The 25,295-nt window shown below is 38.2% G+C and overlaps 1 protein-coding gene across 1 annotated transcript in view; it reads left to right on the plus strand.

Moving 5' to 3' along the window:
* The window catches only part of MPP7 (MAGUK p55 scaffold protein 7), a gene marked incomplete at both ends in the record, with an annotated part of 138,646 nt that overhangs the window by 54,618 nt on the left and 58,733 nt on the right, over positions 1 to 25,295 (plus strand). Inside the window, 3 exons of the mRNA XM_080716876.1 lie at positions 5,819 to 5,896; positions 7,819 to 7,899; positions 13,584 to 13,715. Of these exons, the coding sequence (XP_080573002.1) occupies positions 5,819 to 5,896; positions 7,819 to 7,899; positions 13,584 to 13,715 (291 nt within the window). The remainder of the gene's footprint in view (positions 1 to 5,818; positions 5,897 to 7,818; positions 7,900 to 13,583; positions 13,716 to 25,295) is intronic.

Consider the following 25,295-nt stretch of genomic DNA (forward strand, 5'->3'; position numbering starts at 1 on the left):
ACACAATGGAATTTTATTTAGACATAAAGAAGAATAAAATTACATCATTTGCAAGGAAATGGATGGAACTGGAGAGTGTTATGTTGAGATTAGTCACAAAAAAATGACAGGTCGGATGTTGTCCCTCATGTGTGGAAGCTGGAGAGAAATGGGGACATGGGAGGGGCTCCAGAAAAAGCAGAGACTTGAGAACTTGAGTGGGATGAAGGAGCGGACCCACCTCCTAGCTGAGGGAGGCGGGAGGGGAGGAAGAAGTGGGAAAGGCCTCCGTGGGAGTGATGGACGCACACAGACGTATCAGCGCCAGCCACTGTGTGAGCACAGACCCGTGGGGAGCGAGAGTGAGTGGGTGGGAACTGAGGGAGGGCCAGTGCGTGCTCTGCACCCTGGACTCCATCAAGATGAAAGGTTTCAACACAGCAGTAAAAATTAAACATTTTTTAAAAGCTCTAATGTCTGTATAACTAAAATTAGTTTATTTGTATCAGCTTCCCTTACTAAAATTAAACATTTATTTTGGAAGGTATAAATGAAGGTGTAAATGAAGGTAACTATTGCTTTATTATATAAACTGGTTACATATAGAAGTGGTTTTTATTTTAACTGACTTTTCTGATTGCCAGTCTAACTATAGAAAACAAACCCTCATGAACACACACACACACGCGCGTGTGCACACACACATACTGTTTAATAGAGCACAATACATACAGATGGTTGAAATGTCCTTTTTCTTAATAGTGTATTTTAAATGTTTCAACATGTTTTTATTTTAGGGTCTTACTTTTGAAGTAAGTATGTCTCCTCATCATATGAAATTAATTTAAACAGCCTCCGGACATCTCTTTTCCTAACTCCCTTCCTGCCTCCATTTCTTCTCCTTTTCCTGTTACCCAGGGGAGAAAATGAAGTGCACTCTGGGTATAGTTGGATCTATGGCAAGAAATGTTGAGTTAAATTGAGATTTTGCAGGTTTGGCTATGACTTATATTTAACAGTAGATGCTAGCTTATTGACAGTTAAGGCATTTCTTTGCTTATACATTAGTCTGTTGGATTCTAAAATATTCTCATTCAGAGACATTTGCCAAGCTATTTTAAAGTGAGGTCTTCTGGGTTATAAAGGTAAATTATAGAGTGTATACTATATAGCAATGTCATGTTCTTTATCAGGAAAGCTATGAGACATGTGATTATTTCAATTTAAATTACATAAAATTCAAAGTTCAGTTCCCCCAGTCCACCAGCCACAATACTAGTGGTTAGTAGGCACATGTGATTTGCAGCTACCTACACTGAATGGCGAGGAACTCTAGACCTGGTCGCTATGCAGGAAGTTCTGTGTAGGCCTTGGGTGATGTCTTTCAGTGCTACCTGTGTGTTGGTTGCTACTGGTAATTGAACGCAGGGTCGTTCTAGCTCTGAGCTACAATCTCAGCCGTTTTAAAATTTTGTTTTGTTTTGAAACAGGATCATGCTAGGATGGTAGGAGCCTGGCTACATTGTGGAGGGTGTCCTTGAACCTATCATTATCCTGTCTCAGCTGCCAAATACTGGGATTACAGGCATGCACCCATAGACCTGACAGAAAATTCTTTTTTTTTTTTTTTTTTTTTTCGGTACTAGGGATAGAACCCAGGGGCTTTTTACCTCCAAGCTGCACTCCCAGCCCTATTTTTTATTCTTTATTTTGAAACAGGGTCTCACTAAGTTGCAAAGGGCCACACTAAGTAGCTGAGGCTGCCCGAGAGCCGCGATCCTCCGGTCTCAGCCTCCCAAATGCTGGGATTATAAGCGTGCGCCACCACGCCTGGCTCAGAAAATTCTTGATAACAGTACCAAGTCCAGGGGTTGGCAGGGTGAGAGTGTGGGTTATTATCTTAATTGGTGAGGACCTAGAACAGGTGGGGGAAGAGGAACTGTTTGTTTTTCTAAGTCTTTGAGAAGAAAGTCATTGGGGGAAATAATGTGTTTACTTGAGGCAGATAATTTTGGGTGTTAAGAATGGTATTAACACAAATTAACTCAGAAAAAATGGGAGGCATAGGAAAGAAAAGATAAGGAGGAAGGACAGAGAGCAAACAATCATAATCTTCCAGCCTTTGCAAACAGTCACTCCACTCTGTGACATCTTCTCCTCTTGGGGCCTTCAAACATTTGTTCAGCAGGAACAGAAACCAGCAGGAGCAGAGGTGAGGTGTCAGCCTGAGAAAGAAAAACAGTCTTTTCTATCAAAGTTACAAGCTCATATAAAAACTGACCTTATCCATTTTGTTAATAGTAGCTTTTATAACTTTTTGGTACAGGTGTCTATATGCTTTGCTCTCAGAGGTTTAGGTTTCCTATTTCTTGTTTGTTCTAAAGAAAAAAGAAATAACACTTTGCCCAATGGGAAATTACTCAGCCAGGTTCAATTGTGAGGTCTCACTCTGGCCAGTGGAGCATGACAGAGCTATGCATTAGGAAGGATGAAAGAAAATGTGGTCTGCCCACGTGGTGTGCTTGCCCCGATTTATGGTGTGCCCGCACCCTTCTGTGAAGAAGTCAAGTGCCTTGCCAAGTTACTTTTGAGTTCATGAGTACTCCCCTAAAAGCCAAGTGTGGTGGTACACTCTTGTAGTACCAGTACTTGAGAAGCCACGACAAGAGGATTGTGGGTTCGCAGCCAGCCTCAGCTATACTTAGGCTCTCTGCAACTTAATGAGACCCTGTTTCAAAATAAAGTATAAAAAATAGAGCGGGGCGTATAGCTTGGGAGGTAGAATGTTCCTGGGTTCCTCAGTACTACAAAATAATACTCTCCTAAAGTCTGTTTCTAACACTTCTGAACTATAGCCCCAGCCTTATTTATTTATTCTTAATTTTGAAACAGGGTCCCACCATATTGCTGAGACTGGCTTTGAACCTGTGATCCTCCTGTCTCCGCATCCCAAGTACAGGAATTATAGGCATGTACCACCACACCTGGTTGAGGTGACCTAGTTCTTGATAATAAATTTTTAAAATATTAATTTAGCTATTAGTAAATTATACTTTCATAATTATACTTTCATATTATACTTTCAAATTATACTTTCATAGTTTTAAAAATTATTTTATTGTTGCATTATAGTCTCACCTCATAGTGTAATTCGTAGTGACACCTGTTACAGTTTGAGGTGTTGCGGTGAAAGATGAATGTTACCATTTGGGGGAACGGTCCTTGGGACCTTTGTTAAATCCCCAGAAACAATTCACCTCAAACACAAAAAACCATGGGTTCTTGTCCTGAGCTAAGGATAAATATGCAATAGCCTGGACTCTTGCTGAAGATTTAAAGGAGTTTATTAAAAAGATGGACATGCAGAGGACAGTTACAGCCCCATGCCACATGGGGGGGTGTTCAAATGAATTCACCCAAGATTCCTGAACCCACCCAAAGTCTCTTTATACTGCCCCAACCAGATCTGTGGCAGGTCGTTTGATATGCAAATATCTTGCCCCGGCTCCAGCCAGCTCGCCCCTTCTGGGGGGGGGGGGCTCTGTCCCCACAGACCCCCACACCTTTGTTATACTCCCAAGATGTGTTAACTTGCTTATCTGGAATCTGGGATTCCCTCACATCCTGGAGGAAGTTTGCCTCTCTTTAGAAATGTAAAAAGGCCCTTTTCCCTGAATCTCCTGGCTTTCTTTACTGCCAAAGATATATTTTAAAATTGAAAATCTTTCCCAATACTGGCACAATAGCAACATAAACATGCACACAGCATCATGGTTTTTTAAGTTTTATTCTTCGTATAAACTACATTAAAACTTTTTTACTAGTCCAATTGTGATAAATGTTTAAAGTTTCCAAGATATTCAGTAAAACTGTTGTCTTGATCTTTCTGGCAGTATCGTAACTGCCAGAATTCTTTCTGGATGCTTTACATTATATGCCAGGCTGCCAGAAAAGTAATGAGTCCTCACTTAGCAGTGGCCTTTGGCTAATCAAAATAACGTCTTTCAGACTTGTACAGGGGAGTTTGGTTAGCTTTGAGTATAATTAAAGAGTATATTATTTGATACCTATTAAAGGCAGGAATTTGTTAGATGCAACTGTTCTTCACATATAGGAGACCGCTTTTATTAGCTGTAAATGAGAGAAGCTGAAATGAGTTAAAGTGTCAGATGTTATGGACTCTATGTCAGAGCTGAAATGCATTCAACTGAAGGACCAAAGGTTATGTGTTTGTCAAAGCGCCCTTCTTTACTCAATGTTGCCTTATATTGTGTTAAAGCAGATTTCTGCCTTTGTGTTTCTTGGGTTGCAATGATAGGAAATGCAAGATCAGAATTTTTTTTTTATTTATGTAAGTTGCTTGTTGTTACGGTTTGGACTGTTCTGGTTAGGGAGAACTGTCCCTGGGGACCTTTGTTAGGCTCCCCAAGACTGTTCCCATAAACCCGCAGGTTCTTGTCCTGAGCTAAGGAGAGACATGCAATAGCCCTGATTCTTGCTGAAGATTTAAAGGAGTTTATTAAAAAGATAGAAATACAGAAGACAGTTACAGCCTCATGTTAACGTGAGGGAGTGCTTTCAACAAAATCACCGAAGTACAAAACACAGAACAGACTTTTTATACACGACCAACCTCCTCCATCTTGTTTCATGTAATTTGGACCTAGTAAAAGTCCCTGTAAAGTTTCTCTCTTACTTTTCCCAAGGAACTCTTAGTTTACACCCTCGTGTCTCCTTTCAAGAAGTGGACCACCTCCTCCCATCTTAGCTGATTATCCAATTATGTAAACCTGTCTTTAGAATAACTTGCTAATTACCTTGCTAATTACCTTTAGCTAGGTTAATTTACATTAGAATAGTTGCCTGCTTCTTGGTAGAAACCAAGTCCTTCCCCAGGTCTGCCCCTTTTTTTTTTTTTTTTTTTTTTTTGGTGGTACTGGGGTTCCTGGAACCTTGGAAGCTCTTCTACCTCCAGGCTACACTCCCAGACCTATTTTTTTTTATATATATTTTTATTTGGAAACAGGGTCTCCTAAACCAGCACGCGGCTGGCTTCGAACCTGGGCGATCCTCCTGTCTCTGCCTCCCAAGCGCGGGGATTACAAGCATGCACCACCATGCCCGGCAGGTCTGCCCTTTTAACACAATGATTTTTGAAATATATTTATTAATAATCAGAGCTTTCTCAAATCTTCCTAGGCCATTCCCAATACTGGTGCACTTGTTTTACTATAGGAAAAGTTATGTTCTTTAATAGTTGTGAGAAATGTCTACAGTTCTGAGGAATCCCTTTGTTTCTTCAAAATTTGGATCTGGTGGGATTGGAAATTCAAAAAGAAAATGAATAATAAGGAATAGAAACAGTGTAGTTGGTCAGATGTTTCCAAACTGAAACCTAGGTGTTCCTGGCACTAGCTTCTCCTTGGTGGCTTTGACGTACAGCCTGTCAGAGCGTGGCTGTTGGCTTGCTGCTTTGCTGTACCTGTAATTTATTTTTTAACAGGAATATGAACTATAAGTGATACTTGAAGTATTGAAGTGATAAGCTTTAGGAATTATAGATTTTAGAAGCTTAACATACTTATTTAGGAAGAGATACAAAGGCTTATGTGGACACTCAATGATGAAGATATTTTTCCATTTCACTCCACATTGTAAACACCAAATCATTGGAATAGGTGAATTTTGCACACACAGGTGCCATCTATAGGGTTATTTAAACAAATGACTTGTTTAGAATGTTCAAGGGATCTGATTCTATTTATAATTACAAAAAAATCTTAAATATCTGTGATCGTTTGCTTGCAGGTGAACTCATGTTCCTTTGCTTTGCTTCTAGATTCATGAAAAGCTCCATTGGTATGAGAAGCAGAGCCCAGTGCCCATTGTCCAGGGTGCAGCAGCCTTGGCTGATGACGTAAGTGTGCCTGGTGGGGCGGGCCTCATCCTGGAGCAGACTGATGTGTGTGAAAACCAGAAGTTGCAAATGTTTCCAAAAGCCCTGTCATCACCCAGCCTGCGCTGAGATTATGTTGCTTTCCATTCACTTTCTCCCTGTGCTGGCAGCTACCTGTGGTCTGCCTTGGTAAGGCTGTCATAGACATTTTAGGCTTCAGCCTCTAAGGGGAGAGAGAAGCAGTCAGACCTTAGTGTTCTGAGAAAGTCACAGACAAGGGGTATGCTTTGGAGAAATAAAGACAAATGAGATGGGTGCATTGCTGACAGCACTGAAAAATGACAGTTACTGGGATAGGAATGAGGGATATGAAATACATAAAAAGACAGGATTGTTTTAAAATAGATTATAAAACCTAGTAATGATTTGTGGGTATTAGACTTTTCCAAATTACCATCATAACGAAAAAATAAATTTTAGAAATAGTTGGCATTGATGGAGTAGTTAATTTCCTGTAGCTATAATTTTATTTTCAGCCTGGGGGAAGAGAACAAACTTGCTGATTCTACTGTTAGTTTTCAGACTCGGATGACTTGAGAGCACACCTGCATAAACTGTAAGGGACCCTCAACTAGATGAGAAATTGTGTGGTGTGTGTGGTAGTGATATTCTGTAGTGTATTTACTGCTTTTAACTTTTTCATTTATTATCTTAATACAACTGGAATTCAGTGTAGTAAAATTCTAGGCCACTATCTCCAAATGTTAATTTTCTCTTTTTGTTTGTTATTAGAAACAAATTTATTGGTACATTGCAATTATATAGCAGAGATTCAAAGTGATACATTCTTATGTGCATAAAACATCTCTGATACATTTCATATTCTAATTTAGGAAATAAAGCACATGTAATAAATACCGGATTTTGTTTAGTCCTGTTTTTACCTACAGACATTACAGGCATGTTTCATTGTATATATGCTTAATAAGGAGGCATCTGCATTATAGAACCAAAACTTTTTAGATGAAGGTGAATAAAATGAATAAAAGTATATACATATACTGGGCGTGGTGGCGCATGCTTGTAATCCCCGCGCTTGGGAGGCAGAGACAGGAGGATCGCACAGGTTCAAAGTCAGTCTCTCTGGCTTAAGAGACCCTCTTTCCAAATAAAATATAAAATAGGTCTGGGAGTGTAGCCCGGACGTAGAAGGGTTCTATCCCCAGTACCACCAAAACAAACAAACAAACAAACAAACAAACAACAACAACAACAACAAAAAACAGTCTATACATATTTGCATAAGTAAGCTGTAGTTACAATTTGAAAAGGCCTTAAAAATCAGATTTTAACATATTTACCATTGAAAGTTTGGGGAATCATTTGTATAGAAACCAATGTAATTGAGACCCATGCATAACATAACAAAATTGCTTTGTAAAAAATAATTCGAATTTCATGCTTGGGGTATAAATGAATGGAAAGCTCTTGACTAGCATTGGTGAGGCCATGGGATACACCCCAAGACCAACACATAAATAAACAAACAGTTGAAAACAGAATATACTATGTAAATATGAAAAACGGTAATGTTTTATTACTCGCCAGAACAATAACTTTAAATCCTTCAATCCTTTTTAAAAATGGTCCCTTGTCTGTATGCGAACAAGATCGTTCACAGAGGTGAAGTGCAGGGATTTGTCCCTCCTTTCAATAAGTGGAAGGTGATAGAGCTGATATAATCACTCAGGTTGTGCTGGGCTGAATCTGGCCAGCTAAGGGCGGAGTGAAGCACACTGATTGATGGTCTGCTTCCTTTCATACTGACCTCTCCTTGAACACTGGAAGGTCATAGCCTCAAGCAAATAGATTCTCAGACACTGCCCAGGAACCTCATAAAGCTCTTGCTGAATGTTGCTCATGTCCCTCTATCGCCCTTGCAGCTGGCTGAAGAGCTTCAGAACAAGCCATTAAACAGTGAGATCAAAGAGCTGTTGAAACTGCTGTCAAAACCCAACGTGAAGGTGAGGAGATGTGATGCCTGTGATAAATACCTTCAAAAGGGCCACCTTCTGAGCCTTCAGATGAATTCTGTGTGAAGCATCAGTTTTCAAGTAAATGTGTTTTCAAGCTGGTTGTGGTGGCTCACACTTGAGGCTAAGATAGGAGGATTATGGTTCAAGGACAGCCTCAGCTACTTAGTGAGGCCCTTTACAACTCAGTGAGACCCTGTTTCAAAATAAATAATAAAAAATAGGGCTGGGGGTGTAGCTCGTAGGTAGAATTCCCCGGGGTTTCATCTCTAGTACCCCAAAAAAGTGTTTTCAAATAGTATCTGAAACTATTAAAAATAGCATTTTATCAGTCTAAATCCTACTAAGGGAAAAGAATTGAGCTTTTTGGGAAACAGCACAGCCCAACTCTTTTCTACATTTTTTTCTCATAAAGTTTTGGGTGCAGAATGAGTTCGCCGTGGCTGGACTGCACCCTGTGTATTGGGAAGGGGCAAGAGTTGAGCTGGGCAGTGGAGCCCCTTGAGCAGGGCTTGCCTAGCGAAGTCTGGTTTGTGTCTAAAATTCTAAAATAATTACTATTACCATGCTTTTTTTTTTTAAAGTATGGGGATTGAACCTAGGGCCTCATACATGCTAGGCAAGAAATCTATCACTGAGCTACATCTGCAGTCTAGCCCCAGCGTTTTGCTCATATAACCATTCTTAGTTGCTTTGTTAATGATGAGGCAGGAGGATTGCTTGAGCTCAAGATTTGGGGGCCAGCCTGGGAAACATAGCACAGCCCATCTCTTAAAAATGTAGGAAAGAGTTGGGCATGGTAATGCATGCTTGTAATCCCAGCATTTCGGAGGCTGAGACTGGAGGATTGCATTCGCGGACAGCCTCAGCTACTTAGGCCCTTTGCAACTCAGCGATACCCTGTTTCAAATTAAAAAGATTTTAAAAATAGGGCTGGGAGTGTAGCTCATAGGTTCAGTTCCCCTGGGTTCCATCCCAGTACTGCAAAAATAAATAAATAAATAAATAAATAAATAAATAAATAAATAAATAAACTGTAGAAAAGAAGTTGAAAATATTTTCATGTTTTCCTATGTGTTAGAATGTTGTGAATGTACAGAATTGGGAAATGGTTTAAAAATGTATTTGAAAATAACTTTGGTATTAATGTGCTGGTATTGGAAAATGACGTTGGTATTAATGTACTGGAAAATGAATTAGAAAAGTGAATTTGGTAGTAATGTATCGAAAATTGGTTTCAAAATGTAAAAAGCAGTCAGGACCTGGTTACTGCCAGGCACTCAGGCAGCTGTTATAATGCAGAGTCCTCTCACTAAAAATAATTAGCAAGTAGATAGAAGAGTTGGGACCTAGGGCCTTCATATTCTAAAAACAGGTTTACATAATAAATGACATCTAGTGGAAAAGCTAAGAATTTTCCAAGAGTGCAGAAGAGGGTGCAGAATGTGGGAGGAGGGTGCAGGCCTCTGTCAAAGGGGAGCAGATACCACGTGACCCCTGACTTTGCAAATCATTCTGCTCCTAACACCAAAACCAAGGCTACACCTGCAGTGAGGCGGAAGAAGGTCTTTTGGCTGAGCTAGAAATCCCCATAATCATAAAAAAAGGGCCTGCATGGAGTTAATGGCAGACTTACACCTAAGTCAGAAGATTATTGGTAGAGCAAGATGAAGGATCATGTATTTATAAAACTGTTCTGTATCCAAAAACTTCAGTAACTTATTTTCAAGTTACTCCCCTATACTGTTTCTGGTAGGGGGCTTTATTAACCTATCCTTTCTTTCCATCTTTGTTATAATAAAATTGCTTAAGCTTATAGCAAAAAGGATTTCTGGCTGTTGTTTTCTACAATAGCTAAGAACAAGAACCCCTGGGCTACATCTCACAGTCCTGGAGCCCAACAGGGCACCGTAACGGTTTCACCGTAACAGTTTTGGTGCCTTTGTGATGTTGTACCACCATAACAGTAAATATCACGAAACAGTAATATAACCCTTTATATAGCAGTTTGGTCCAAGTGTCATTTCAGGGAGGATTTTTTGATAGATAGTGCTTTAATTTCTTTTAATGTTATTGATTTAATCTGGTTTGCAGCCTCTTCTGGAATTATTTTTCTTACAGAACATTTTATTAGGGGTTTTGGATACACTGGTAATATTCTACATTTTGTTCTTGTGCTTGATTCATATCTGAACTTCAATCCTATTTCCCAGTGCATACTTTCTTTTCTTTCCTTGTTGTGCATACCAAAACTGTTTGCTTGGTCTCTCAGAATAACTGGCTTTTTATTGAATCTATTGATTCTGTTTTTCTAATTCTTTCTCTTATCATTTGTCTTTTATTTCTATTGATTTATTCCCTCTCCCCAACTTTTTTTTTGTTTTATTTTTTGCGGGTCTAGGGATGGAACCCAGGGGCATTCGACCTCCAAACTACACCCCCTGCCCTATTTTTTATTCTTTATTTTGAAACAGGGTCTCACTGAGTTGCGGAGGGCCTCACTAAGTAGCTGAGGCTGTCCGCAAACCGCGATCCTCGGTCTCAGCCTCCCGATGCTGGGATGACAAGCGTGCGCCACATGCCCGGCTCCCCCAACTTTTTTACTTGAAGAGTACATAGCCTAGTTACTTAATATTGTTTAATAATAAAAGCATTAATGTATGTGTGATTTTTCTTTAAGTTTGATAAGCTTCCATGATCATTGTTTATGTTATATTGGTGTTAATTTATCAGTAATCTAAAATGAATTTTGGTAAATTTGTTATGCTGATTTATTTAAATTTACTGGGTTGTTTGGGTTTTGTTTTGATCCAGTGTTGTAACCTGTTAACTGTATGTAACTTTTGTTAAAAATGGTTTTGCTTGTTTTATCAATTCTTGTACATATAAAATAGCTATATGAAAATATTTTCTCATTTAAATGTGATCTAGTATAAGTTTATATACAAAGCTAAATATACAATGTAATTATTGCAGAAATAATCAATACAATTAATTATAGCAGCTAATGTTAAGTATTTATTAAGGAGCAGGTTTCTGCCTGGATCTTCGTGTATCATTCTTTTAATCATTTAGAAAACCCCATTAGATGAGTACTAAAATACTCCCTTTATAGTATCAGGAAAATGAAAGTTGAAAATGTCAGCATCATATCTAGAAACTAACTGGACATTTAACAAGTTGTGTGTGTGTTAATTGTCTGTGCTCTGGGAGTATGTCTTGTTGATGTACAAGATGGTCTTGTTAACCTGTCGTTAGTACATAGCACCATGCTTGCAACATAGCAGTGGGTCCCCAGCAAATTGAAGCCAATGGAAATTATCAAACGTGGGGGTTTTTATTACATTATGGTCTTTTATATCTCCTCACATAAGATAATCCAGTACATTCATATGGCCTTTGAACTTTTCATTCATGTTCTTCATTTCATAGTGGCATAAAATCAAGATCCTGTTCACCCTAATAATTCCTGGCTCCTAAAAAGTTCCAACACTTTTCTCATAAAACCTGTTGCTCTCAAATCTTCAATAGTTAGAAAATAATAACAATGGTCTCACCTGAGAAATGTCCAATATTTTTAGAGATTATACCCAACATGAGTCGATCAGTAAATTTCTGTATACAAAAATAAATTATCTTATTAGTCAATAAAATCTACAGAATCCAGGTTTACTGTTTATATCTTAATGTCTAAAACAAACAATAAAATAGATATATTTCTATTGCCAACAGATGGTAGTAAGGAACAACAAAAGTGGTAAGTATCCACATGCCTTCTGCAACGCCACAGTAGGAAAGAAAACATTGGTGGTGTTTAGGTGCACTGAGTAACGGATATCTGTCTGTGCAGAAATTCTGTTTCTAGGGAAGCAAAGACAGTCACTAATAAACAAGAACTTCTCCTCAGCATCAAATTGCTGCGGTAAAGGCATATTAACTCATGTGAGTCATTATCTGTGGCTCATTCTGATGAAACAGTGGAGTGACACCATCTCCAGAACATGGTATTATAATTTAGGAAGTCAGAGAGAATTTGGCAGATTTGCAGAAAGGCCATAAAATAACAAAAAAATTTTTATAGTATTTCAACTTTCCAAAACACTCACCAGAAATTACTCATTGCCTGAGTATGCTGGATGGATGAGGCTTCATTAAAGCACTCAGAAGGAAAAATGAAGCTTCCTTCTGGAGGGATAAATCAGGGCTCTTCATCCTTACCTGCTGGTACTTAAGTTTATGGACCTGACAGATACTCGGAACATAAGAGTTGACTCCAGGGGGTCCAAGGCAGTGAGAGCGTTGTAAGCCTGATGAGTTACCAGACTAGTGTTCAATTTCCTGTAGAGGCTTCAGAGAAACAGGTAAATGCATCAGTTGTGATTGGTGGTTATGACATATGGAAACACACTTTTCATTTAAATATCTCCCTTCGAAAGGAAAAATCTATATAGGGAAATGAAATCATCAGAGTTAAAAAGGGAGAATGGAATACAAAAGGACTTGTAGTTGTATAGAATAAAATTGTTGCTAATATTTGTAAAGCAAAACTAGTAAAAATGACAGTTCTGAAATCACTAAAGTTTGGCATGTAGATGAATGCAGGCGGACCATTTAGAGGCTTTTGCTGTACTCAGGCTGAAAACAATGGCCAGATTTGGGGCCATCAACTTTTTGGTTAAAAAAAAAAAAATCATTTGTTTGAACTACTCTGCCATCATAGTCTGAAAGCAACCCTTGATAACACATAAATGGCTGTGTTCTGTAAATAAAACTACAGACATTGGTGGCATCACTTCTGTGAACAGCTCCAGCTCTTGGGAGTCTTCCTCTGACACTGGATGTTGAGGGCTGGAGGCGCTGGGTGGAGGCCCCAGGATTCCCCGAGCCTCTTCAGCAGTGGGCTCTTCAGCAGTCGTCTCTCCTCAGCAATTACTAGATGAAAAATAAATCTGTCATGTAATTGAAAAAAAAAAAAGGCAATTGGTGGCATCATTTACCAATCTCTGATCTCTACCAGAGAAGACAACACATTTTAGGTATGTGTTGGGAGCATATTTAATAGGATATAAGTGGGATTTGGGGGGTGTCAGTGAAAGGAGCTTTCAACAACGATTTCTAGGCTCTTGACTGGAATATTTTATGGATGGTGATGCTGCTGGTTAAAGAACCGTTTGGTTGAAAGTCTGAAGCCCACTCAGCTGAAGTACTGACGTGCAGGGTTCCAGTGTTGTTCTCATCTGTGGCCTATAATCAGAGCAGACCAATGTTTTGTATGCAAATTAATATTAGTTATAACTAGAAATATTTTTATCTTCTATACACACCCATTACACAAAATTTTTTTAAAAGTCACATTGATAGTTCTGATATTTTTCCTGCTAATAGGGAGAAAACATTAGGAAAAAATTATGTTTCTACTGACTCATTAAAAATATACCTATAGCTTCGTGTTCTTTCTCCCAAAGCAGCAGCCTTCCACCCTGCCCCCAGACATTCTCCTTATCAGGATAAACCAGAGAATTTATAGACTGATTGTGATTCTCTAGTCATGACATTGAAGATGGAGGTACAGCTATGTCAGAATCATAACACTACTTGTATTTTCCATATAATTTGAGGTTACTGGCAGTTTTGTGATTGATTAATAATTTTTTACCAACTTTTAAATTTTACAGGCTTTGCTCTCTGTACATGATACTGTGGCTCAAAAGAATTATGATCCTGTATTGCCTCCTATGCCCGATGAAATTGACGATGAGGAAGACTCTGTAAAAATAATTCGTCTGGTCAAGAATAGAGAACCACTGGTGAGTCTGGTCTCTGTTTTGTAGAAAAGAGGAGAGTTCTTGATAAAAGCAAATCACTGGGCTCATACCACTTATTCTTCTCCTTAAAATATGCTTCAGAAGTTTCCTCAAACTTTAAGATAAATGGAATATTTGTACCTAAAGAATATGATTTAGAAAAATTAAAATGAAGACAAATGAAGTAACAGGCCTTCTATTGGCTATTGATAGCAATGATTTTGAAGAAGTGCTCTATTACATTAATAAATGAAAGCATAACATGCATCAAGTATGGACAACATGAGATAAAAAGTTGTGACTAAAAAGAATTGCTTTGGGTTATTCTGGAAAGTTGATTCATTTTAGGTAATAAAGAAAAATAAGTACCTGATATTTCAAAATACAAATAACCATTCATTTTAGTAGCAGAATTTACACAGTAAATAAGCATATTGTATGAATAAATTCTGTCTGACTGGCCCTCTTCACACCTGAAGATGCCAAGTCCTACCTAATCCCTGGAGCCTTCCGTGCCATCACAGACAGGATGGGCTTCTCCTGATTAGGCGAAGGGGATATTATTGGATCATCCAGCACAGGGGCCCAGTCTAATCACAGGGGCTCTTAGAAGAGTGGAGGGGGAAGGCTGTCGAGTCAGAGCCAAGAAAGGAAACGCAGTGATTGAAGCAGAGTTAGAGCACCAAGGAATGCAGAGGATCTCTGGAAACAGGGAAAAGAAAGGACCCGCACCGTCTGGATTTTAGCCTTGTAAGACCCATTTGATGTTCTAGCCTCCAGACTTGAAGACAATAAACTTGTATGTTTTAACCCACTGAATGAGTGGCCATTTGTTATAGCAGCAATTATAAACTAGTACGAGACCAGCCAGGCACAGTGGCTCACGTTTATAATCCCAGCATTTGGGAGGCTGAAACAGGAGTATCACAGTTCTCGGCCAGCCTCAGCTACTTAGTGAAGCTCTTTGCAACTCTGGGAGACCCTGTTTCAAAATAAAGAATAAAAATAGAGCTGAGGGTGTAGCTCAGAGGTAAAATGGCCCTGGGTTCCATCCCTGGTACTGCAAACAAACACACAACAACAACAACAAAACTAGTACAGGATCAATACATATTTCTATGTGACTACATTTCAAAGAAAATGATTAAGTTACATAATATAGCAGCTGATTTTAAATGTTTTGTGCCCCATTTATTATAATTAGTATACTCTGTGTTCTTAAATAACAGTTGATAATACAACAGTTGTCAGCACTGCCAAGTACTTTACATGTATTTAATCCTCAGAGTTGGTGTAATTTTTTTAGTTTTACAGTTTACAAAACTGATATTCAGGGAAGCATAGTAGAACTAAAACATAAAATTAACTCTTTATCTTCAAATACTAATTTATCTTCTACACAGTATTGTGTCTTTGTATTCTTCCCTTTTTGATAGTTTATATCTTGTTTCATTTAAGGGCAACTTAGATATATTGATAACACATTAGATTCTCTTAAGCGGAAATGCACAGATGAGTATGTATATTGTATGAGGAGATTTATTGACTCTGCAGCTCATCCATGGACATCCTTGTACTCCTGGTTAAGATTGTTTAATTTTATATCATAAAGTACATGTTTTTCATCCATGATTATAACTTTGCAATAGTAGCCGATGGCTCCTGATTCTTATGGTCATATATTAGTTAGAATTGATGGTATTCATGTTGGGTGTAGAGAAAACTATTTCGGGCCTATTGCCAAAAAGTGGCCAATTCTTGGTACATTCTGTTTGTCTATCAAAAGAGTTGTTGTTGTTGTTGTTGCTGCTGTTTTGACAAATTTAACTGGTTAGGGAGAAAATGGAAAGAATTACCCTATTGATGAGTTCAGTAATTCGTCAGTTACAATTGTTTTGGTTAGTTATAGTTTTCCCAGGGTGGACAGTTCTCAGTGTGTTGGTTTGGTGAGCTGACAGTCATTAGTGTTTCCCTTCCTTCTCTCATCCTTCAGGATTCTCAAAAGTTGTATTTGGAAGTGCTAGAACTTCTATTATATACAAAAAGAAATCAAGTAAAGGGCTGAAAGTAATCTGTCGTTGTTACTGAATGTATTACACCCTTTGCCAGGAAGCCAGATAACAACAGAGTGGGCAGACTTAAATACAAGGTGGTAATTCTCCATCTTCTTATAGTTTATGTACTACTGTATGGGATTTGAACTGGGATAATAGCAAGAGTTACAGATTAGTCAGGACTGAGATAACCAAGCAGATCTTTGAATGAAGAGGCCAAGAGGAAAGAGAAGTGAACAACTAGCACAGGAGGCAAGAAGTACTTGGCACTCGGTTAACCAGAAGAGGAGGTGGCATGCAGAGGGACAATGATGAATCTCCTTAAAGGTCATTTCCAGTGATAACTTTATTTAAAAATGCATATTTCTTTTATGCATGAAGATATTTTCCAGATTTGTACATTCAGGAGATAGTTTAAGCATTTCTCAAAATTGTTTAGTTTCTTATTAGCATAACATAAAATTTAGCAACTTTGTAATATACATAATTAAAAGCATCTTCCTTTCTATGTTCCCCTGTATTTGGAGGGACTTAAAATGTTAGCTCTACTTCATTTTATCCATAATTACCTTTTTATTATTTACATATTACATGAATTTAAATGTATTTAAATATGTTTTGCTCTGATTTTTATTTAATTATTTAAAAGTTGGTAAAGAACAAAAATCTTCTAGGTTTAGTTTTCTGTATATTAATGCAATTCAAAGTTATTTTAAGTTCTTTTAAATTTATTTAATTTAGAAAATTTATTTTAGTTGGTGATACTTGTCTTCTTAGCCTCTATCTGATCGCACATTTTAATTGCAATTCAAAGTTATTTTAAATTATTTTACTGTAGAAAATTATTTTAGTTGGTGAAACTTTGTCTTTTAGCCTCAATCTAACTACATTGTAGTGTATGTTAAAAAAATGCAGTACCCAGAAAAGTGCTTCTTTGCAGTATTACTTGCCACATGATATGTCAGTTGAGGGGTGTCATTTGCCATAAGACTGCAAAGCAAAACAAGACTAAGCAACAACAACAATAAACCCACAGAAGGTCAAGAGTAAAGAGCATCTTTGGTAGAATAAATGCAAGTAGTAAGAATTAGAAATGGGCAAGGTGGGGGAAGCCACGCAGAAATAATGCTCCACAAGTGGATATCCAGGAAATCTTGGTGAATGATGTGTGAGGATGAAAGGCTATAAAAGGTGTCACCCAAAAAGTAGTTTATCCTGAAGAATATAGTTTCGCCATGCTTTTCTGGGATAGCCTGAGTGGGAGATAGGTCTCTGTCACTCATTTGTGATTAATCCTAGCAAGTCACTTATTATCTCAGCCTCAGTTTCCTTATCAGCAATACAGGGATGCTCTTGAGACTTTTTTTTTTTGGTGTGTGTGTGTGTGGTTCTGGGGATGGAACCCAGGGGCATTCTACATCCAAGATATACCCCAGCCCTATTTTTTATTATTTATTGTGAAACAGGTTGTCACTGAGTTGCAAATGGCCTCACTAAGTAGCTGAGGCTGTCCACAAACCACGGTCCTCCTGTCTCAGCCTCCCAAATGCTGGGATTACAAGTGTGTGCCACCATACCTGGCTTTCTGAGACTATTTTGAAATTAACTAAAATAGAATGTACTGAGGTGCTTTATAAGCTCTGGAGCATCATATATGTGTGAGTACATATACACACACATACACACGAGCACACTCACACAAATATATGTCAGTGAGGACAGTGAGCACTTGGTGGCAATGCACAAGGAGGAAATGGTTTCCTGGCAGAACAGGTGTTGAGTGCAGATCATGTAGGTGTTCGGCAATGGGAAGGGAAAGAGGTTTTAGTTTGAGGGGGCAAGTGGATAGATAAAATGATGGAGAAAAGGGGAGAAAAACAGCAGTTAGGATGCAAAGAACAGAGCTGTCTCTCTTCTAGTATGAGTTGGGAGCAATTACATTTATTTTATCCAAAAATTTTTCAGACAAGCTTATAAAAATGAAATTCTATTAGTTGGTGAGTGGATTCTCATCTCCAGTGTTTCCTGCAAGGGCCATCCTCTTGATTCTTTAAGAACAGTAGATTTCAAATTTTGACATTAAGCCGGGCGTGGTGGCACACGCTTGTAATCCCGGCATTTGGGAGGCTGAGACAGGAGGATCGCGGTTCACGGACAGCCTAAACTACTTAGGCCCTTTGCAACTCAGTGAGACCCTGTTTCAAAATAAAGAATAAAAAATTGGGCAGGGAGTGTAGCTCGGAGGTCAAATGCCTCTGGGTTTCATCCCCAAACCCGCAAAAAAAAAAAAAAAAAAAAAAAATTGACAGAAGACTCAATGGAGGTGCTTACTTAACATGCAGTACTGAGCTAACATGCAGTAGCCCAGAGGATTTAGACAGTGAATTTTTGGTGGGGCCTGGGGATTGTGATTTTAAAAAAAAATATCTCAGATGTTCTCAATGCAAATGTGTGGTAGTACACACTTTGAAAGCACTTATTTCAAAATCTCAAAATGAAGTTGACTGTACTTCCTATTTAAGGAGACCATGTAATATGTAAGTCATAAATTTTTTATTTAAGGAAATCATGGTAATCCAACCTTAGCATTCCCCCTTTATAAACCACTTCACAGAATTAACAATAAAAATTCTAACCATAGTTTTTGCTTCTCAATCTAACCTGAAATTCTGAAGTTTTTTTACTCCATTTTTGTCTTCCAGGAACCCCAGTACCACCAAAATAAGTAAATAAATAAATAAATAAATGTCATAGAATAAATTCAAAATAATTCTGTAAAATTAAAATTTTAAAACATTAGATTAGGGCCAGGCGTGGTGGCATACGCTTATAATCCCCGCGCTTGGGAAGCAGAGACAGGAGGATCAGGCAGGTTTGAAGCCAGCCTTGCTGGCTTAAGAGACCCTGTTTCCAAACAAAAATGTAAAATAGGTCTGGGAGTGGAGCCCGGAGGTAGAAGGGTTTCCAGTAACCCCAGTACCACCAAAATAAATAAATAAATAAATAAATAAATAAATCATTAGATTAAATTTTACTTCATTTTGATTTATAGACTGCCATATAATATGCTGTATGTTAAGCATTTTTATGTTATTTTCATACAAATATGTTAAAGTAGGAATGTATCAGAGATTTGTGATTATAAATAAGGGTTTGGAGAGCAGTATAAATATATAGAAGTCATCAGAATGAAGACTGAGTAGATTGGTTTTATAATGTAGAAAGTGAGATTGTCTCTTAAGTCAATAGTTGACCCTCCAAGGAAAGTATGATCAATACAGCACGTCCTATTAGGTCCATATCTCCAGCTTATTGTTGCTGGAATGCTCTGCTCTATCTGCACATTCCAGAGGTGGTTCCGTCCTGCCGTTGTATAGAAGACTATCCACAGGTTATTCCTAGAGGCGTTTCTCTTCCAGACCTTCCTTTGAATCTTTAACTTTACCTATCCATCTGTCGTCTCAGTGGCTCTGTTTGGATGTCTAATAGGCACCTTAGTCTTCATACATCCAAAGGCATAGTGTTGGATTTGGGCCCCAAATCTGTTCACCCCATCACCTTTCCATCTTTAATTTATTCCAGTCCCATCCTTCTAGTTGTTCTGTCAGAAGGAGCAATCAGTGATTCATCTTTCTTTCCCATGCCATGGCCAGGGTGCTGAGAAAGCCCTTTGCCTCTGTCCAGAACATCTGATCACCTCTGCTCCCCCTCAGGTCCAGCCGCACCCTCATCCCTGGGATTACTGTACTGAGCTGGGTTATCTCGTGGCTCACCCGTGCCTGCCTTTAGACTTAACAGGGCGGGTGGGGTGATCCTCTGTTCACAACCCGGCAGGTTCTCTTTATTCATTCAGAGTCAAACCCAGTGCGCTCATGGAGGCTGTATGATCTGACTTTCTGCTTCTCTCTGACCCTGCTTCCTCAATCCTCCCACTCCTCAGTTTCTCAGCACCTCTGCACCTGCTGTTTCTTCTTTCTTTTAACTGTGCCCTCACTTCTCCCTGCTTCTTTTCTCACATGCCATCTTCTCAGAAGGCCTGTGTCTTCCATCTCCTTGGCTTCTGATCTTTCTTACTCTGTACTCTCTCCCACCCCTGGAATGCTGGCTTCATTCTGCCATAGTGTATAATAGATCTAATTAGTTTAGCTCTTATTTTCTGTCGCTGTTAAATTATAAGCTCTATGAAATTTTCTTTTGTTCACCAGTATATTAAAAGTCCTTAGAATACTAGAGCATAGTCAGTTCTCATTTAACATTTTTTACTTCATAGAATCACAGAATTAGTCAGAGGGACTCTCTGTAAGCACAGTAAACTGGATGCTCCTATACTGAAAAACAGGACTATCCACGGTACAGTTATTTCTTCTAGTTATCTATTCTTTCTTAAGAATCACCCCCAAATGCGTGGTAAAACAGTATTCTTGCTTGCAGTTTGGGGGATTGCTGGGCTCAGCTGGGAAAGGCTCTTGCTTGAAGTCCCTTGTGTGTGCGATGTCTCCCAGTTATCTGAGGGCTCCTTCATTCACAGGACAGATGCCTGTGCTCTCGCTGGAGATCTGGGGGCTGATCAGCATCCCTTTCTCCAAGTGACATCTCTCCTTGACAAGCTCAGATTCTTCACAGCATGACAGCAGTTATGATTTCTTACATAGCAACTGGATTCCCATAGGGTAAGGCTTTTCCAGGCCCAGGTAGCAGCTGCAAGTTTTCTCATAGCCTTAGAACCTCAAAAACATTGCCACATGTCACATGGGAATATCATATGCAGATCAAGGAGGGAAGGAATTGGTGATCTCCACCTTAAAGATAAGCTACCACAAAAGTAGTGAATTCATGGATTTAGAGACAAAATGAGCATATGAACAAAAGTGTAGAAAAGATATAGGGTGAGCAACATTGAAGGATCATTTGGATTGTCTGCTCAGGTTGCCTCAGTGAGTTCTGTTCTACTAGTTATCTGATCATAGACAAATTATTACCATTTTGGATTCAATTTCTCATCTATAAAATGTATACTTAGATCACTAGACTCCTGTCTCTTGGCCTACTTTGATGGGAAAATCTGAGACACATTATAAACGGATGGAAGTTGGTCTAGTCTAACTGGATTAACCATCTTACATCTCCAGTCATTGTGGACGTAAGAAAATCACAGTGATTGGTGGATCTGAGACTTGATGTGGAGAGATGTTCATACGAGTACTTGCGCTTCAGTATATGCATAATGATGAAAACCGTACAAAATACACTATCACTTTCTGTTTTGATTTTTACTGTTAGTAATAAGTATCTGGTAGCTATCATATAAGTGTATTAATCATAAATGGATTCATACCACTTACCTATCATTTCTTGATACATCTGTGCTTATTTGCAAACTTGGAAAAAGTTTCACTTCTTCAGCAATTCTGCCACCACTTCTTGTATTCCTTTTTAGCAGTTGGAACAGCTTCACATGGGTTTTCTAAACCAATGTCAGTTTCTTTCTTTTTTGTGTGGTGAAATATATTTTATTGTATACATATTTTTATTGAAAATAAATGGTATACATTTAAACTGTACTTGGTGCCCTCTCCCCCCATCCCTATTTTCCCTTCACCACCTTCCACCAATGATTGTCCAGGGTAACCATTCTATATTCATACTTTTACACATATACAGATATAGACTCTCATTAATCAAGTTTAACCTTCTTCCTCTCCTATCTTTCCATTCAAACTTTGCTGAGATTTCCTTTCCGTTATCTGGAGTGAGTCCCTCTGGTATCCCCTATGCTCCCTAGTTTGGGCATATTAGAGGAAAGATATGTCTCTTCTCTTTCCATTCTTGGCTGATCTCACTTAACATAATGCTCTCCAGGAATTTCCATCTTGTTGCAAATGACATGATTTTGTTCTTCTTTATAGCTGAATAGAATTCTATTGTGTGTATTTCCCATAATTTTGCAATCCATTCATCTGTTGATGGGGACCTGGGTTGGTTCCATATTTTGGCTATTACGAATTGTGCTGCTATGAACATAGGTATGCATATGTTGCTGTAGTTCTCTGATTTCAACCCCTTTGGAAAAATGCCCAGGAGCAGTAGAGCTGGATCATATGGTGGATCTATTCCCAGTTTTCTAAGGACTCTTCACACAGATCTCCAAAGTAGCTGAACTAGTTTGTATTCCCATCAACAGCAGAGTTCCTCTTTCCACACATCCTCGCCAGCATATTTGTTGTTATTTGATTTCTTTATGCTTGCCACTCTGACTAGGATTAGATGGAATCTCAGCATAGTTTTGATTTGCATCTCCCTAATGGCTAATGATGTAGAGCATCTTTTCATGTATCCATTGGCCATTTGAATTTCTTCTTTTGTAAAGTGTCTCTTCAGTTTAATTGCCCATTTCTTGATTGGAATGTTTGTTTTCCTAGTGTAGAGTCTTTTGAGCTTTTTGTATATTCTGGATATTAGCCCCCTATCAGAGTGGTGGCTGGTAAAGATCTTCTCCCATTCTGTAGGTTTCCTATTTAGGTTATTGATGGTTTCCTTTGATGAGAAGAAACTTTTTAGTTTGACGCCATCCCACTTGTTAATTCTTGCTTTAATTTCCTGAGCTTTGGAGGTTTTGTTGAGAAAGTTACTGCCTGTGACAGTATGTTGTAGTGTTGAGCCTGTGCTCTCCTCTAATAAATTCACAGTCTCTGGTCTAATTTCTAAGTCTTTGATCCATCTCAAGTTGATTCCTGTGCATGGTGAGAGGTAAGGATTTAGTTCCCTCTTTCTACAAATGGATAGCCAGTTCTCCTAGCACCATTTGTTGAAAAGGCTGTCTTTTCTCCAGCGTATGAGTTTGGTCCCTTTGTCAAAGATTGATTGACTACAGGTGTGTGGATTTGTTTCTGTATCTTCTATTCTGATCCACTGGTCAGCGTACCTGTTATTGTGCCAGTACCGTGCTGTTTTTACCACTATTGCTCTATAGTATTATTTGAAGTTTGGAATTGTGATGCCTCCTGCGTGATTTTTATTGCTGAGAATTCCTTTGGCTATTCTGGGTCTTTTCTTTCTCCATATAAAGTTCATGATTGATTTTTCTAGGTCTATGAAGAATTTCGCTGGTATTTTAATGGGAATTGCATTGAATCTATAGGTCACTTTTGGCAGAATGGTCATTTTGATGATATTTATTCTGCCTATCCATGAGCATGGGAGATCTTTCCATCTTCCAAGGTCTTTAATTTCTTTCTTTAATGTTTTATAGTTTTTGTTGTAGAGGTCTTTTACATCTTTGGTTAGGTTTATTCCTAGGTATTTTATTGGTTTTGAGGTTATAGTGAATGGAATTGTTTTCTTTATTTCTTTCATTGTGGATTCATTGTTGGCGGAAAGAAAAGCCACTGATTTCTTTAGGTTGATTTTGTATCCTGCAACTTTGCTGAATTTTTCAGTCAGCTCCAGAAGTCTTTTGGTTGAGTTCTTTGGGCCTTCCAGATAAAGGATCATATAATCTGCAAATAAGGATAATTTTAATTCCTCTCTTCCTGTGTAAATTCCTTTGATTTCCTTCTCTTGTCTTATTGCTGCAGCAAGAGTCTCAAGGACTATATTGAAAAGGAATGGTGATAGTGAGCATCCTTGTCTTGTTCCTGATTTTAAAGGAAATTCTTACAGTTTTTCCCCATTCAATATAATGTTGGCCTTGTGTTTACAGTATATTGCCTTAATGATCTTGAAGTACGTTCCTTCTATTCCAATTTTCTGCAGTGTTTTTAATATAAATAGGTGTTGGATTTTGTCAAATGCTTTTTCAGCATCTATTGCTATGACGATGTGGTTTTTGTTCTTGGTTCTATTTATGTGGTGAATAACATGAATTGATTTGCGTATGTTGGACCATCCTTTTTTTTCTGGGATGAAACCAACTTGGCCATGGTTTATTATTCTCTTGATAGGGTTTTGAATGAGTATGGCTAATATTTTGTTTAGAATTTTTGCATCTATGTTCATTAAAGATATTGGTCTTTAGTTTTCCTTTCTTAAGGTATCTTTATTTGGTTTGGGGATTCATGTGATACTGGCCTCATAGAAGGAAATTGGGAGAGTTCCATCTCTTTTAATTTCCTGGAACAAGTTATAAAGTATTGGTATTAGTTTTTCACTGAAGGTTTTGTAGAATTCAGCTGGAAACCTGGGCCTGGGCTTTTCTTTGATGGAAGAATTTTTATTGCCATTTCTATTTCTTTGTTTGCAGTTGGCTGGTTTAGGCTTGCTATGTCCTCCTCGTTCAGTTTAGGTAGGTTAACTGTGCTTAAATATCTATCAGTTTCTTCCATGTTTTCTAGTCTATTGGAGTATAAATTTTTAAAGTAGTTTCTGATAATCTTTGAATTTCTCCACCATTTGTGGTGATGTATCCTTTTTCATTTCTAATTTTAATAATTTGAGTTGATTCTCTTTATTTTGGTTAGGTTGGCCAGGGGTTTATCAATTCTACTAATCTTTTCAAAGAACCAGCTTTTTCTTTTGTTGATTCTTTGAATTGTTTTTTTTTTGTTCTCTATTTCGTTTATTTCTGCTCTGAGTTTAATAATTTCCTGCCTTCTGCTGGCTTTGGGATTAGACTGTTGCAGTCTTTCTAGGTCCTTGAGTTGTGTCATTAGGTTCTTTACTTGGTGACTCTCTGTCCTTCTTATGTGGGCACTCAATGCAATAAACTTTCCTCTTAATACTGCTTTCATAGTGTCCCAGAGATTTTGGGAAGTTGTGTCTATGTTTTCATTCATTTCCATAAATTTCTTTTCTTCCCTAATTTCTGCTCTTACCGATTCATCATTCAATAGTGTATCATTCAATCTCCATATATTTGAATAGTTTCCTTTGAGTTTATTATTGTTGATTTCTACTTTTATTCCATTATGGTCTGAAAAGATGCAAGAAATTATATTACATATTTTGAATTTGCTGGTGCCTTCTTTGTGTCCCAGGATGTGATCTATTTTGGAGAAGGTTCCATGGGCTGATGAGAAGAATGTGTATTCTGTAGCTCCTGGCTGAAATATTCTGTAAATGTCTATTAGGTCCATTTGGTTTATAGTTTTATTTAGTTCTAAAGAGTCTTTACTCATCTTTTGCCTTGAAGATCAATCCAGTGGTGTGAGAGGCATATTAAAGTCTCCAAGAATTATTGTATTTTGGTCTATTTGAGATCTGATGTCCAGAAGGGTTTGTTTTACGAATGTGGTTGCACCCGCATTTGGGGCATAAACATTTACTATCATTATATCTTCTTGGTGTATTGTTCCTTTTAATATAAGGAAGTGCCCTGTTTTGTCTCTTCTGATGTGTTGTAGTTTAAAGTTTGTTTTGTTGGATATCAGGGTTGCTACCCCTGCTCTTTTTTTGGTCTCAAGTAGCATGGTATATCTTTTTCTATCCTTTCACTTTCAGTCTGTGAATGTCTTTGGCTGTAAGGTGAGTTTCTTGCAGACAGCATATATGTGGATTATGTTTTTTAATCCACATTGCCAGTCTTTGTCTTTTG

The sequence above is a fragment of the Muscardinus avellanarius genome (genome assembly GCF_963383645.1).
Source record: "Muscardinus avellanarius genome assembly, chromosome: 20".
Taxonomy (NCBI): domain Eukaryota; kingdom Metazoa; phylum Chordata; class Mammalia; order Rodentia; family Gliridae; genus Muscardinus; species Muscardinus avellanarius.